Here is a 16,373-nt window from a genome sequence, read left to right on the forward strand (position 1 = left end):
CATCATGGATTTCTTTTGATTTGTCCTTATTTTTGCCTAAAACACCCTTGGTGGCGTCTTAGCGGACTTTTGTTTTTTGTTTATTTTGCAACCCTAATTTTTGCCTAGGTAACCCTTTTGTGGGATTCCTAGCGGGCTTTTTGCTCTTACTTTCGCGCAGTCCCTCTTTTGGGTTTCCTGCAGAGCTTTTTGTTTTTAAGATTTCTTTTTTATCCATGATGGCACTCGTTGAAGCCAAGGAAAGGTGCTCTAAGTTGTCGCGCACTTCCACATAAAAATGATGCGGGTTTATTATTATTAAGGCAATTTTAACTTCATTTATGCTTATTCAAACATGGTTAAATAATGCGGCCTAGAAGTTTATTGTAAGCAAGAAAAGAAGCAATAAGAAATGAATAAAGAATGATTTTATTATAATCATAATGGAAACATGTGCCCTATCGAGGCTCGGGGGTCGGGCTGTCCCCGAGGAGTAATCTCTAATAGTCATCAGGCCTATACATCCCTATCGGAAGGAGAAGAGCACTTGATGACGACGACCGGCCTTGACGCTTGTGAACAGGCCTTCCTAAAGATCTGGCTTCAAGAACGTCGAGAAGGATCTTTGTTCCTCTTCGTTCTTTGATCTTTATTAGGGTCATATCCTAACCCTTGTTTCCCCGGGTTATCTCTGATAACTGGTAGCTAATGAATTCCTTGGGAGTCCTTGCCAAGTCCTTGTCCGGGCAAGTATCCGTTCTTGGTGAGCATGTGAGCTACCTTCTTCATTTCTCGGGGAAACGTTTCAACATTGGCGATTTCCAATGCTTGGAAGGCGGTTTCTAAAGCTTCCTCCGCTGCATCCACATAAGGTATGGCGGATGGTTTGCTGATGAGTCTGTCATCTTCCGCTTGTACAGTCACCAGCTTGTCATCTACTATAAACTTGACTTTCTGGTGGAGCGTTGAGGGAACAGCTTTCGCATCATGAATCCAAGGTCGGCCGAGGAGACAGCTGTATGCAGGAGTAATGTCCATCACTTGGAATTCGACATTAAAGATAGTGGGTCCAATTTGGATTGGAAGATTGATTTCTCCCACCACTTCTCTTTTAGAACCGTCGAAGGCTCGAACGATCATGTTGCTTGGGCGCATTTGAACTCCCTTGATTGCCACTTGATCAAGCGTTCTTTTGGGCATCACATTCAAGGAAGATCCATTATCCACCAAGACTTTTGCGATGTGATATTCCTTGCACTTTACAGAAATGTGCAAGGGCTTGTTGTGATTTGGTCCCTCAGTGGGGATCTCTTCATTGGTGAAAGTGAGGTGATCCTTAGCCGTGATGTGACTAACAATCCCCTCAAATTTGTCTTGAGAGATAGTATGCGACACGTATGCCTCGTTCAAGACTTTCAACAGAGCTTGCCGATGCGGTTCGGAGCTTAGGATCAACGACAACAGAGTGATCTTCGCTGGCGTCTTATGAAGTTGATCCACGATGGAGTACTCGCTCTGTCGGATAAACTTTAATAGCTCGTCTGTCTCCTCCTCGGATTCTTTTTCCTCGGTTTTATCTTTTTCTTTTTCCTTATTCTTGGGAGCTTTATCGTGAAGATCTTCGGGAGTGTAGATCCTACCACTCCTAGTCATGCCCCCAAGTCCAGCGATGTTGGAGATATCGCTGTCAGCAGAAGAATGGATGTCGTATATCCATGGCACAGCTTTATTTGATTCGTAGGGAAAAGGTCTTGGAGCAATGATCCTTAACGGTGTCGGACCTTCCCCTTTGTTCGTCTTGATTACCAACAACGGAGTTGACGTGTGCTCGCTTGGCGCGGCTGTTGGCTTGCATTTAATTACAAATGGCGTGCGATCCATTCTGAACATACGCATCGATTAATTCTTTCTTTTTATTAATGTTTATTATTAAATTACTTGGAGAGATGTATGCATATGAATGACTATGAAATGCAAAGGGAATTGAGAGATTTCATAAATCAAAACTTGATTTTATTGATCATAGAAAGTGTACAACTTATCATACAATGCTTTGAAGCAATTTTTTACAATATGAGAAAAGCCGATAAAAACCCACAGGCGGGTTCATTTTTCTTCTCCATTCGTCTTCGGCTTCCTCCACATGGCGTGCCATTGCTTCAACTTGCATATGGATGGCTTGGCTCATATCATCACTGATTTTCTGAGCATCCTTCGCCTTTTGAATGTGATAGTTGATCATGGCCTGTAGCTCATTAAGCTCATCTTCGGCTCGATCCTTCTCCTCCCGGAGCCTAGCCATCTGTGCTAGTCCTTCCCTTTCTCTCTTGCGGAAATCGGAAAGGCTTGCAGTTTTTTGTTGAGCAACTTCCCGCCATTGTTGTGCATCGGATCGAGTCAAGAGCAGATCGTCTTGCATGTCCTTGATCAACTGTGCCTGCCTTGCATGCTCGGCTTCAAGGTGTGCTATCTTTGCTTTGACTTCTTGGAGTTGACTACTCGGTTCAGCCTTTGGCATTTTGGATGCCCGAGTAGCCTCCTCGCTGAGGTTAGCACACTCATCCTTGAGCCGCTCTATCTCGTGGTCTTTCTTCTTGCATTGCCTTTGTAGACCATCGATGACGAAACTGGATTCTTCATTTTTCTCTTCAAGAACTCTCATCTGAGCTCCCATGATTTCCAGCCTCTTGGTCAAGGCGTCGACTTGTTCTTGCATTGACCTCCTTGTAGTTGCGGTCGCGCAAGAGGTGGATGGTTGAGACACCCCCCTCTCGCTCCTCCATATCTCGTAGTCGGTGGAGGCGGATACCAGAGGCTTTCCAAGCTCTCGTTCTCCCTCATAGATTGGTTTCTCCCACGCTCTAATGACAGCATGCATATCCCTCTGATGCTCGGAATCAAAGGAGAAACTCAACCCTCCAAGCTCCTCTTTAGTAGGAACAATTTGGGTCCTCATGAGTTGCCTCATAGCCAATCTAGGTGAATAAGCTATGCAACCTCTGAGGCCCATCAATGGTATGCTTGGATAATTGCCGCATCTTGTCAATACATTGCTCGGACGGAACCAAGGGCAAACCCATGTGAAGTGCTCAATACTCCACTGTTCCATCTCTTCCTTCGACTCGGAAGCATATCGGCGGCGTACGGGGATCTTCGAAAAACTCCTCAAAGGATCGGGCAAGGTCCCCATGTGACTAGAGGCATAGAAGTGTGTGATGCCCCACACATACAACAAGGAGGTGCAGTACCGGATAATCTTCCCTTGCTTCTGCTGAGATAGGTTGACAGAAAGCAAGGTGTCGGCAAGAATGGCAGGCACGGGACTCTTCATATGTACGTCCCAAGCGAAGAAAGCGTCCATAGCAGCATGGTCCACTGTGTTAGCGTGAAAGGGGAATAAGATCGTCCCGAACACGGCTAACGCTAGAGTCTTGTTGAAAGCTAACCAATCTCCCTCACCAGCCAAGGAAGAAAGGTGGTCTTCTATCATAGCGAGCTTCCACCCTTAATACTGCCGTTCCCCACTAAAACGAATGATCGTGATGGCAGTTTGACTTGAGTTGCGACCCTTTCTACGGCCACATGATTTCCATGGAAAATATAGACCCCTGCTGATTTGGGCCATCGAAGCATGAGTTCGTACTCCTCGAGAGTAGGAACTAAGTCAAACTGGGGGAACTCGAAGCAATGCAGATCGAGACTCCAAAAATGGACCAAGGCTCTCAGAAAAGCTGGATCCACACAAATCTTTATCAAATCGAGAACTCGTCCATAAGATTTCTCGAACTCCAAACGGGCCTCTCGTGGCATCAAGGAACAGAGGTGATCCAACCTCTCGGCACGGTACAATAAGAAGTCCACTTTCTTCAATTGCCCTTGCATTTCCCTAGATCCCTCCATAATCTATAATAAAATGCATGATATGAGATGATGGTGGTGAATATGCATGCGTAGTGTTTATTCAACTAAGCATTATCATGTTTTTGGGATGTTCCTAAAATGATGCATGATATTGCTTGGTTCGGGATAAATAATGTTTTTTCTTGTTTTTCGAATATTTTGTTTTTCTTTGTATTTTTGGGTGAAAAGGGAAACTACCTATATGAATGTGATGAAGGTAGATGTTAACACCATGTAATGGAAGATTCTTATTCTTATTTATTCTTATTTTAAAAGAATAGGAATGTTGTATGTTTAAAGAATGCAAATGTATGCTCAAACAATTTCACATAATCAATGCACAAACAATTCACTCATCCACGGACAGTCACGAGCGAATCACGAGGTAGGGGTATCCTGCAGAAAAGTGCATATTCAAGGTGGTTCTAACTGTTCTCACCGGTCTGAGGCCCCCAAGGTGCCCCCATTATAGGGACCCAATTCCTCTCGTCGTAAGCTGATGGAAAGCTCCAACGCACTGTCGGACTCGAGTTCATGGTTATCACCTTGAGTGATGCTTTCCGACAACGGTCTACGGGCACCTATAGACCCATTCGACAACCGGCCGTACTAACATCCACTCCCTATGGCTTGCCACTCATGCCCCCGGGTATAGAGGGAACTGTTGTGTGCAAAGGTTCGTGTACAGTTTGTATTTCAAACAATTGCGGAAATTAAACATACAACAGTTATTAAAGCCAAATAAGTAAAACATGTTATCATACAAGAAAGGGGTAATGAAGTAATTTTAAACTATTATTTTAAAAATAATCCATCACTAAATGGGACTGACTCTCGAGGCTTCCCCAGTGGAGTCACCATCTGTCGCCACCGGCCGAAACGGACCTTGGCAATCGCGACGATGGTCAGACTCTTTTTAAAAGTCTAGAAAAATATGGATTGATAGAACGACTTATTCTCAAACTGAGACCTTGTCGAGCTACCAATTTTATTAAATTATTCACCAATCCATGTTAATCCCAAGCAGGACCCTCCACGGATTAGTGGTTTTCGCTAAAGCTAGGGTTCTTGGAGTCGCCACCAATGTTTTACTCAAAACATTGGAAAAAGATTTAAGGCAATTGATTTTATAAATCAACCTTGGCCATTACAACCAGAGTTGGGTAAGGGAGTCGGTTACGTGCGGGGAAGGTGTTAGCACCCCACAACGCCCCATTAGGGTTCCCTATGACGGATTATTTTATAAATAATAGTGCAAAATTACTAAATTACCCCTATTTATTTATTTAAGCAATTATAAACTAAGTATTTACATTATGAAAAACTGTAAACGTGCTATGCAACAGTCAAAAAGCAATAAATAAAGCGATAAAAGAAAGGATTAGAAGAGAAACCTCTGAAGCAAGCTTTTATAAATTCAAACGGACGCTTAGGAGGCTTTTTGGCGCTCCCTCCCTCTACAAGCTCGCTTGCTCCTCTCCTAAAATAATTTTGTTACTGTGGAAATCAAATAGATTTCCCTTCGACTAATTCGAATCCTCAAGCAAAGTGCTCAGAATTCAAGAATTTCGTCGGTTTCGGCTCTCAGAGAGTTTCCTAGGGCAGAACACTGCTCAAAAACCCCATAATACTCAAGAAGAGAGTCAAGGAAGTGTGGAAAAGTGTCAAATGACGTCCAAATGACGTCTTATTTATAGGGATGAGGCGTATTACGGCCCCTGGGGTCAATACGGCCCGTATTGAAGTTTTGAACTTCAATACGGCCGTATTGAATTCAATACGGCTGTATTGAGGTTCAAAAGCTTCAATACGGCCGTATTGGTTTCGGTACGGCCGTATTGCAGTTCAAAAATGCAATACGGGCCGTACTGAGCTCCAAAGAGGCCGTATTGAGCTACATTCCTCCTATTTTCTTATTTTTGCTACTCTAAGACCTCTAAACCTACAGATAGTCATCCCATGGTCTTCTAGGAGTCCTTCTGGCTGACTTTCTTTTGATCTTTGAGAGTCTTCGAGTCTTAATTCCGACCCGGACAATTTTAGGGGTCTACACTAGTTAGGAATTAATTTATAATTTCTAAATCATAATATTACAAAAGAAAAGAAAATGATTTTAAAATAATAATAACGCAAGAGTAAGCCTAGCTAAGCCCGATGTCACATCCTATCAGAGCATGCCTAACTGAAGCCTTAAGCCTCATCACCAACATCTTCATGATGCTGATCATCTGCATCATAATTTAAACACATACAAAAGCAACAAGGGAGTGAGAAACATCTCACTCAGTTGCAGATGTAGAAATAAAAGTTAAATAACACACACACACACAATAAACATAGGTTACATGTAAATAATACACATACATAATCAATATCACATATATACTCATTTATTATGTTATGATGTTATGGACTCGACTCATAAATGCATGCATGTGGCGCCATAAGGAAGTTTCACATGTCATCACCGGTGACCCAAAGGCACACCTTGTTACAACTGTCGGTGACCCTAAGGTACACCTTGTTAGCATATCACAACTGTCGGTGACTCTCAGGTACACCTTATTAGTATATCACAACTATCGGTGACTCTCAGGTACACCTTGTTAGTTTCACCGGTATGCGGCCTCAGCGACACACCTAGAATAATATATGCATATGATGCATGTCATACATTCATTGACTCAACATTCAACTTATTACATAATATTATCATATTTCATTCTTTTGATCATAGTTTATTTCAATTGTCCAATAATCTAGTTCGATAGTCCAATAATCCAATAGTCAAATAGTTCAATAGTCCAATAGTCAAATAGTTCAATAGTCCAATAGTCCAATAGTCCAACAGTTCAATAGTTCAATAGTCTAACAGTTCAATAGTCCAACAGTTCAATGGTTCAATAGTCCAACAGTTCAATAGTACAACAGTTCAATGGTTCAATAGTTCAAGGGTAGCTTAGGTATCATATAATTCTTATTGTCATGGTATATTAAAAATATCCTCATAAGATTCACCTAGGTATTCACAGGGAACATCTTTATTATTCATTTTAACATTAATTACACATTATTTAATTACTAAAATCAACGAATGAAGTAATGCACATAAAAAATAAAACAAAACACATTAATAATGCATAATGTTCAAGAAACAACACAACAGGCAAGGGATCGGGAGCCAATCCGGAAATCAAACTATTTAACAATCATTCCCACACCCCCAAGCAAGGTTTCCCACTCCCCCCTTACCTGGATAACAGGCACTGAAACTAGAGCAGAACTTCCTCCCCTAGGCTCCTTCCGTCTAAAACAAGACATAGAGAGAAAGAACAGAAATACTAGTAGAGAAAAGAAATGAGAGGTGTTTTTGGGATGAATTGAAATGGAAGATTGAAGGGCTATTTATAGCCTTCAAAACACAGTAAAATATAAAGAAATTGGGCTTGGTGGAGTTGGTGGATGAGTTAGTGGAGTTGGTGGATGAGTTAGTGGATTTGTTCTTTTACACGCATATTTTGACCTTCTAGACGGCCGAATTAGGTCTCAAAGTCTTCATGAAAGTTGTAGCCTTGGATGTTATCTTTCCGATGGCGCTGGAATCACCCAAAAAGGAGTTCTATAACTTCAGATATGTCTGTTATAGTGAAGAGGGGTCAAGCTGCCAGCATTGCTTATAGCTGTTGCGATTTTTATAATTTTGAACAAGGTAGATGAAGGCATTTGCGAATGAATATTTCATGAAAGTTGTAGGTTTTTCTCTTAGATTTCCATTGCCACCGAGTTTGAATCATTTGGACAACCACAGCCCAAGTTATGCCCTAAAAACCGAGGCTTGTCAATCAGCCCAACGAGAAACGATTTTAACAAAAAAATTCACAACTATTTAATTAGGCCCAACAACACACACATATCTTTCTAAAGCATAAATGGAGTGTCAATTAGCTACAATTTAAGTAAAAGATAACCACCAAATTATGACCAAATACCATATAATAATAATAATAATAATAATAATAATAATAATAATAATAACCATTTTGAAAACTGGGGTGTTACAATTCTCCCCTCCTTTCTGAAATTTCGTCCCCGAAATTTTTTATAATGGTAGACTCCTCACTTCTTACTGATATACAACTCTATCCATTTTACCAAGAAATGTCTAAGGGTAAGATAAGTATATTTTGCGAGTCTATCCACTAAAACACAAATAAAGTCAATCTCTTAAACGTCTCAGACAAACCTACAATTAAAGTCTACCATCTTACTTCCAAAAAGAGACGTCTAATTGGTACAAAATTTAAACTCGGTGGCTATGGAAAGATAAGAGCAAACCCTACAACTTTCATGAAGAAGCCATTTTCAAATTCGGCCGTCTAGAAGGTCAAAGGGTAATGAATTAGTGGAGTTGGTGGGATGAATTAGTGGAATGAATTAGTGTAGTTGGTGGGATGAATTAGTGGAATGAATTAGTGGAGTTGGTGGGATGAGTTGGTGCCATGTTCTTTTCCGCACCGCTTTTGGCCACCGATTTTGACCTTCTAGACGGCAGACTTTGAAAATGGCTTCTTCATGAAAGTTGTAGGTTTTTCTCTTATCTTTCCATAGCCACCGAGTTTTCATCATTTGGGCAACTACAGCCCAAGTTATGCCCTAAACACCGAGGCTTGCCAATCAGCCCAGCGAGAAACGGTTTTAACAAAAAATTTCACAACTATCTAATTAGGCCCAACAATACACATATCTTTCTAAAGCCAACAATTAAGCATAAATGGAGTGTGAATTAGCTACAATTGAAGTAAAAGATAACCACCAAATTATGACCAAATACCATATAATAATAATAATAACAATAATAACCATTTTGAAAACTGGGGTATTACATAAGATGTCCTGGTAGCGAGATCTATGGAGTTCTAAATATGCTTGATATTCCTTCATTTAAAAAGTCTATTTGGTCAAACAAAGAATCAGAGATTCATTGGATTATCAAATGGTACATAGTGCGATACAGTCAAAACAGGGAATTCTATATAATATATAAGATACCTAAAAAAACGAGTAAAACCCATCAACAGACTCTCTCTAATCACTTTTCCACCTAATTTTTTTTTAGGATAACAAGCTAGTTAGGAATCCTTTATTTTATTTTTTTTAACTCAATCGCTCTTTTGATTTTGGAAAAAAAATATTTATCAATATACTCTTTATTTTACACATTTATAGCTACCCCCCAATATATTATAATGGAAAATGGCTATATAGTTAGGACTCATAACAAAAATAAATAATTCATTCACAGGAAAAACTTTTCGCACATCAAGCACTAACCTCTTTTTAACGTACAATTAGATGGGATAATCATTCAATAGAAAAAATGAAAGAAAGTTCGTTGCTTTATGTTTCTTTATTATAATTGGAGCCGCCAAGCTCTATCCCTTTATTAATTAAACTCAACTAAATTTTTATGTTCTGAGCCCATAATTCAAATAAAAATTTGGGCCGGATCCAATAAGAATGAAATCTTTTTAGAATTCTTCATTGATACGACATGCTACTTTTTCCATTCATTCCTTTCTGGATCAGTCATGGTTTTACAAACTCTACCAATGGTATGGACGAACCAATTGCTTCATAAAAATGTGTAAAAAATAGAGCCGCTCTTAAAAGTCGAGTACTCTACCATTGAGTTAACAACCCAATACAAATTATAAATATAGTGCGGGTGTATATCCAATCGCAATAAAAATAATAAAAATAAAAGATTGAATTGTCTAATATTTTCTTTTATTAGACTAAATATTAGACTAAAAAAATGGAAAAAAAAAAAAAAAAAAACTTAAAGTGTTAAAGGTGAATGAGAATGCTTAGAAAATTTTCTTTAACAATGACATTTTTAATGATTTTTTAACTTCATATAAAATTTAATTTTTATTTATCACATTTATTTGTGAATTAAATATTACAGTATTTTAAAATAAATTTGACAAGAAAATTTTTAGATATTTTTTTAACTTTTAATTTAAACTAATTTTAATATATGATATTTATTTATAATTTAAATTTTAAGAATTTAAAATAATTTATCATTAATTAAAAATAAATTTATGTCACAATATAAATTTTTTATTAAAAAAATATAATTTATATATTTAAAAAATTTATTTATATAAATTTCAAATATAATTTAAATATTAAAATATAGTTCAATCAAAAAAATATTTAAATATAATTTTTATTTGCATATATAATTTATTATAATAAATGTTTAGCATGTGTAAACCGGTGCATTGCACATACAAAATTGCTAGTATTTTTAAAATTTTAATCATTTTAAAAATATAATAAATATTTTGTTGAAACTAAAAATATTTGGATAAAATTATCATTTTTAAATTTTATTATTTAAGTTTTTTATAATTGTTTGTTAAAATTTAAATTTTAAAAAATATAAAAATTTCTTTCTGGAAAGTTGGAATAGTTCGAATTAAGTTACTTATTTTAATTTTAATAATTAATTTTAAAAAAATGTACTATTGCTATCTTTAAAGTATAAAATTTTAAAAAACGTCATATGTACTTTCAATTATCTTCTTGAAACTTGAAATCGTTGGGAATAAAATTAGTTTCACCTTTATATTTTAAATACCAGAGACTATTTTATATAAGAGATTTTTAGAGCTTCTTTATATATAATAAAAAACTTTGTATATTTTACAGATTTTTCGTCGGTAAAAGAATTTTTACAAATTCATTTAATTAATTATTCATCTAACTTAATTTTTATTTATAATATTTATTTAATAATTAAATTTTAATATTTTTAAATAAATTATCAATAATTAAGATAATCTTGTGCCTCCCCTAAAAAAAATAATCTTGTATCACAATATAAATTATTTATTGTAAATTAAAAATATAATTTATGTGTTTAAAAATATTTATATATATAAATTTTAAATATAATATTTATTGGTATATATATTTATAAATTTTCGCTATGTATAATAATTATCTAGTTTGTATTTGTCGGTCGCTAAAATTTTAGTTTGTTTACAAGTTTTTATTGAAGTTATCTCGAAGGTTTAAATTTTTTTAAATAATATAAGAACTTTCCAAAAAGAGGAAATAGTTGGTGTTAATTATTAAGTAATTATTCAAATTTACATAATAGAATTATCTAAAACCTTTAAGAAGGGTTTTGCTTGAAATTTTAAATTTTTAAAATTACCTTTTTAAAATTGAAAAATGTTATCAGATTACTCACAACCTAATCTTACAAATAACATACTTGAGATCTAATTTTTAATGAGATTGAGAACTAGAAAAATGACTATAATGATGTATATAAGTGATAATCATCACTTTACAAATTTATTTAAGAGATTGATTAAGTCTAAATTTAGTTTCTTTATATGTGAAACATTGAAAATTAAGTTAAATATACTATCTGTACTATCCGTACTCCGAAGCTGAGCTCCGAACTCGGCGCCACAGCACGTGTGACACCCTCTACCCCGCATATTAAAACACAACAGATTTGAATAATATAACATTATATAATCAAACATAGAGAGTATCACATCCATAACTTAACAAATAACATAATCAATGGAAATTACAAAGAAATAAAATCAAAGTTTCCAAAATAATTTTATAGAAATAACACCCTTTTCTAATCTTATCTACGCCCCGATGTCACATGTCCTATCAGAGCGAATCCCACATAGAAGTCTAAGCTTCACCATCAACATCATCAGCCTCATGCTGATAATCACCTGGATAACGGTCAAAGGAGAACAACACAAAGAAAAAGGGAGTGAGAAAACATCTCACTCGGCTCACAGTGTAGGAATATACACTAGATAGCCAAACACAAACAAAACATGTATAACATAGATCAATAACAATATTATATCTCACTCATCCAAGGCATATCAATTTGTCATATAACATTAAAATGCACATGTATGGACACGGACTACATTTTATCATGCATGTGGCGCCAGTCACTTATCATGTAGCATATTGCCGCTAGCAATACACAAAGAGTAGTCTAGGAGTACATGCCGGGACACAACCTCTGCGCACTCTCACTAGAAGGACATACTACCAGAGTCTAGTCGGGATAGCTAAGTCGCGCAAGATACATCCCATGCACAAAATGGGCGAGACTGGGACTTCCAAACCGAGCCATCCCCAAGGACTGATCCCCAAAGCTTTTACACTAGGGGGCTTTCTCTGGCGGCGTATTCCATATCGTACCCTTATCACTTATGCAAATGATGCATGTCAATCAAGACTCTATGCATTCTCATATCACATCATTTCCCATGGTCATTATCACATGATCACGTTTCATTATCACTTTTCATGTCATATTTCATATCTCATATCTCAATCACATTTCACATTATCTCATGGTCATTTCACATCATCATATTTCATCATCACATCATATTATCAAAATCTCCTCATTACATTTTAGCATCATATTCGTATTATCACATCATATTCACAACTTTCACAATCATAGTCTCAACATAGTTTTTATTCATACATGCATGTTAACTAAGCAATTGGAACATACAAACAATATGACATACAACAAACACAGGATTCGGGGCCAGTCCCACTACCCAGCATACAATCCCACACCCAGAGCGAGGTTTCTCACTCCCCCCTTAACTGGATAAGCAGAAACTGAGACTATAGCACAGCTGCCTCCCCAAGGCTCCTTCCGTCTAAAATAGGGACCGGAGCTAAAACTAGGATAGAACCTCCTCCTCTAGATTTCCCTTGGTCTTCAAAGAGAAGAAGAGGGAAAGAAGAGAGCATAAGAGAAGAGAGAATGAGAATGAGAAGTGTTTCTTGGGATGGTTTGCAATAGAGAAGTGAAGGCCTATTTATAGCCCCCATAACACATTAAAATATAATTAAATTAGGCTTAGTGGAGTTGGTGGGATGAATTAGTGGAATGAATTAGTGGAGTTGGTGGGATGAATTAGTGGAATGAATTAGTGGGGTTGGTAGGATGAATTAGTGCCATGTTCTTTTCTGCACCGATTTTGTCCACCGATTTTGACCTTCTAGATGGCCGAATTTGAAACTGTCTTCCTCATGAAAGTTGTAGGGTTTTCTCTTATCTTTTCATAGCCACCGAGCTTGCATCATTTGGACAACCACATCCCAAGTTATGCCCCAAAAACAGAGACTTGTCAATCAGCCCAGCGAGAAACAAAAAAATACACAACTATCTAATTAAGCCCAACAATACACATATCTTTCTAAAGCCTATAATTAAGCATAAATGGAGTGTTAATTAGCTACAATTGAAGTAAAAGATAACTACCAAATTATGACCAAATACCATATAATAATAATAATAATAATATAATAACCATTTTGAAAACTGAGATGTTACAACATGGGCTGACCTCGGATACGCACTGCGCGACGTCAGCTCGGTACTCATGTAGATCATAACTGATCTCAGGAGATCTCAGTCCTGACGAGATCCCCTGCCTAATCAGATCATAACTAATCTCGGGCCCAAAAGCCCAACGCAGCCCTAATTCACACTAAGGTACGTGCATTAATTATACGAGACTCATACTCAAACTTAGGACCGTGAATGTTCTTGAGGTTAAGACTCCAATGACTCTTTGAAGCTCCTTGAAGTGTTCTTCAATGGAGAAGAAGCCTTGAAGTGATTCGGTGTTCCTTAGCTTGCATAGGAAGCTTGAGAAACCAAAACAAAGTTGAAGAACTTTGCTAGAAACCTAGAGTGGAGGTTCTCTACGTTTTTAGGAGAGGACTCTTGAAAGAGAAATCTGAATATTATTTCTCAAATTTTTCAAAAGTGAGTACAAGTGTAGGAAAATCAAATATATAGAGGAGAGTAGCTTGTAGGAGAAGTTATCCTTAACCATGGTTCACTAGGAACCATGGTAGGGTTAACTTAAACTCCCACGGTTTAGCTAGCTTGTAGGAGAAGCTAAACCTTGACCATGGTTCACTTAGGAACCATGGTAAGGTAAGCTAACCTTACTTGAGTTTAGAAGCTTGCAAGACAAGCTTCAAACTCAAGAAGGAATGCTTGAGAAATTCGGCCAAAGGAGAAGGAACAAGCTAGGCGGCCCTTGGTTCAAATGCTCCATGAATTAATTTTGAAAATCTTTGATTTGGTTTAGTTATGTTCATCATTTGATGATGAAACCTAGCTAAATCAAATCTATGAAAAATTAGGAGCAAAATGAGTCCAATATGCAAAATTTTGTCTAGGCCCAACTCAGGCCCAATTTCTAAGCACACCCTCAAGCATTGCTAAATGTCACCCCCTTTTCCCTACTGAAAAAATACAAAATGAAAGTATCAACTAGGGAGGTTAAATGGAGTTAAACTCTCCAAGTAACCTACCTCAAAATCAATATACAAACATTAAGAAAAGCAAATAAAGTGCCTCACAAATACAAAGGCAAAATAACCTATACAAAAGACTATGTATAACTGTACAAGTAGAACTAGGCCTTCTCTTCATGATAAAGCATTCCAAGTGAAGATTACCTTGGACTTGGCAAGTCCAATAGTCTTCACAAGGTCCATCTCTTCTTGGATTCTTTTACCCATAGCTCTAGTGACTGGACCCTTGGTCCATGGTCTATCATCCCCTCCTTCTTGAGAAGGATTTGTCCTCAAATCTGTAGGCTCATCTTCCTCATCATAACCTGCAAAGGGAATAAGATCACTTACATTAAAAGTGTTACTCACTCCATAATCACTGGGAAGATCTAACCTGTAAGCATTATCATTAATTCTTTGGAGGACTTGGAAGGGACCATCTCCTCTTGGGTTGAGTTTAGACTTTCTTTGAGAAGGAAATCTTTCCTTTCTCAAGTGAAGCCAAACCCAATCCCCTTCCTAAAAAATGAGGGCTTTTTTTCCCTTGCTTCTATCTAAAGCAGTTCTCTCATTTTGTTGTTGTATATGAGTTCTAACCTTCTCATGTAATTTCTTAACAAATTCAGCCCTAGATACCCCTTCTTTATGAAAATAATGAGAAGAATCTGGTAGGGGTATTAGGTCTAAAGGAGTAAGAGGATTAAAACCATATACAACTTCAAAAGGTGAGATTTTGGTAGTCTTATGGACTACCCTATTGTAAGCAAATTCAATGTGGGGCAAGTACTCATCCCAAGACTTATGGTTACCCCTAAGGACTGCCCTTAACATTGTAGATAGGGATCTATTGACTACTTCTGTTTGCCCATCAGTTTGTGGGTGACAAGAAGTAGAGAAAAGCAATTTAGTTCCTAGCCTACTCCAAAGAGTTTTCCAGAAATGGCTAAGGAACTTAGTATCCCTATCTGAAACAATGGTTTTGGGTATACCATGAAGTCTAACCACTTCCTTGAAGAAGACTCTTGCTATGTTGCTTGCATCACTATTTTGTGGCAGGGTATAAAGTGGGCCATTTTACTAAATCTGTCCACTACCACAAAAATCGAATCCATGCCTCTCTGGGTCTTGGGCAAGCCCAAAATAAAGTCCATGCTAATATCAACCCATGGAGAGTTAGCAACAGGCAAGGGTGTATAGATGCCATGAGGCATTACTTTAGACTTTGCTTGTAAACAAGCTATACATCTAGAGCAAAACCTCTCAACATCCCTTCTCATATGGGGCCAAAAGAATTTTTCCTTTAGAAAACTTAGAGTCTTTTCAACTCCAAAGTGCCCCATGAGACCACCATCATGACTTTCTTGAACAAGGAGTTATCTTATAGATCCTTGGGGTATACAAATTCTTCCTTCTTTATACAAGTACCCCTCAGAAATATAGAAGCCCCCTTGAGGTTTTGCCAAGCATTGGGTATAATTATCTTTAAACTCGAGATCATTAGTGTACAATTCCTTAATGTGATTAAATCCCAAGATTTGATATCCAAGGGAGACTAACAAAGTGTGTCTCCTAGAAAGGGCATCAGCCACAACATTATTTTTCCCTTTCTTGTATTTAATCACATATGGAAATTGTTCTAAGAACTCTACCCACTTAGCATGCCTTTTGTTTAGTTTGCCTTGGCCCCTCAAATATTTAAGTGACTCATGGTCACTATGAATGACAAACTCTTTGGGAATAAGGTAGTGTTCCCAAGTTTGAAGGGTCCTAACCAAAGCATAGAGCTTTTTGTCATAGGTAGGGTAGTTAAGAGAGACACCCTTAAGTTTTTCACTGAAATATGCAATGGGGTGCCCACCCTGTAACAAAACTGCCCCTATGCCAACTCCAGAAGCATCACATTCTAACTCAAAAGTTTTTGAGAAATTAGGTAGAGCTAGAAGTGGTGCATGAGTAAGCTTATGCTTTTAAGTTGAAAAGGCATTTTCTTGTTTTTCTCCCCATATGAATTCTACATTTTTCTTGACTAAGTCATTTAATGGGGAGGCTAGTGTGGAGAAATTAGGAACAAACCTCCTATAGAAGCTTGCCAA

The 16,373-nt window shown here is 37.3% G+C and overlaps 1 protein-coding gene across 2 annotated transcripts; it reads right to left on the minus strand.

The window, feature by feature from the left end:
* Window positions 1-1,970: 1,970 nt before the first annotated feature.
* LOC145949742 (uncharacterized) lies at window positions 1,971-7,716 on the minus strand. 2 transcript variants are annotated; one of them, XM_083060592.1, is made up of 3 exons: window positions 7,132-7,716; window positions 5,274-6,107; window positions 1,971-3,882 (listed from the first exon to the last, which is right to left on the minus strand). In XM_083060592.1, exon 3 carries the CDS (start codon window positions 3,467-3,469, stop codon window positions 2,021-2,023), a length of 1,449 nt encoding a protein of 482 aa, XP_082916718.1. In that variant the 5' UTR covers window positions 3,470-3,882; window positions 5,274-6,107; window positions 7,132-7,716; the 3' UTR covers window positions 1,971-2,020. The 2 variants fall into 2 exon arrangements, with proteins under 2 accessions (XP_082916718.1, XP_082916719.1); XM_083060593.1 differs by having other exon boundaries at window positions 1,971-6,107.
* Between the last annotated feature and the right edge of the window lie 8,657 nt (window positions 7,717-16,373).

The sequence above is a fragment of the Cajanus cajan genome, chromosome 7 (genome assembly GCF_000230855.2).
Source record: "Cajanus cajan strain Asha chromosome 7, NIPB_CcT2T_4, whole genome shotgun sequence".
In the NCBI taxonomy this organism is placed as follows: domain Eukaryota; kingdom Viridiplantae; phylum Streptophyta; class Magnoliopsida; order Fabales; family Fabaceae; genus Cajanus; species Cajanus cajan.

Excerpts from the sequence above, each read along its gene's own strand:
- LOC145949742 (XM_083060592.1), bottom strand. The coding sequence starts at position 3,469 with ATGATAGAAGACCACCTTTCTTCCTTGGCTGGTGAGGGAGATTGGTTA.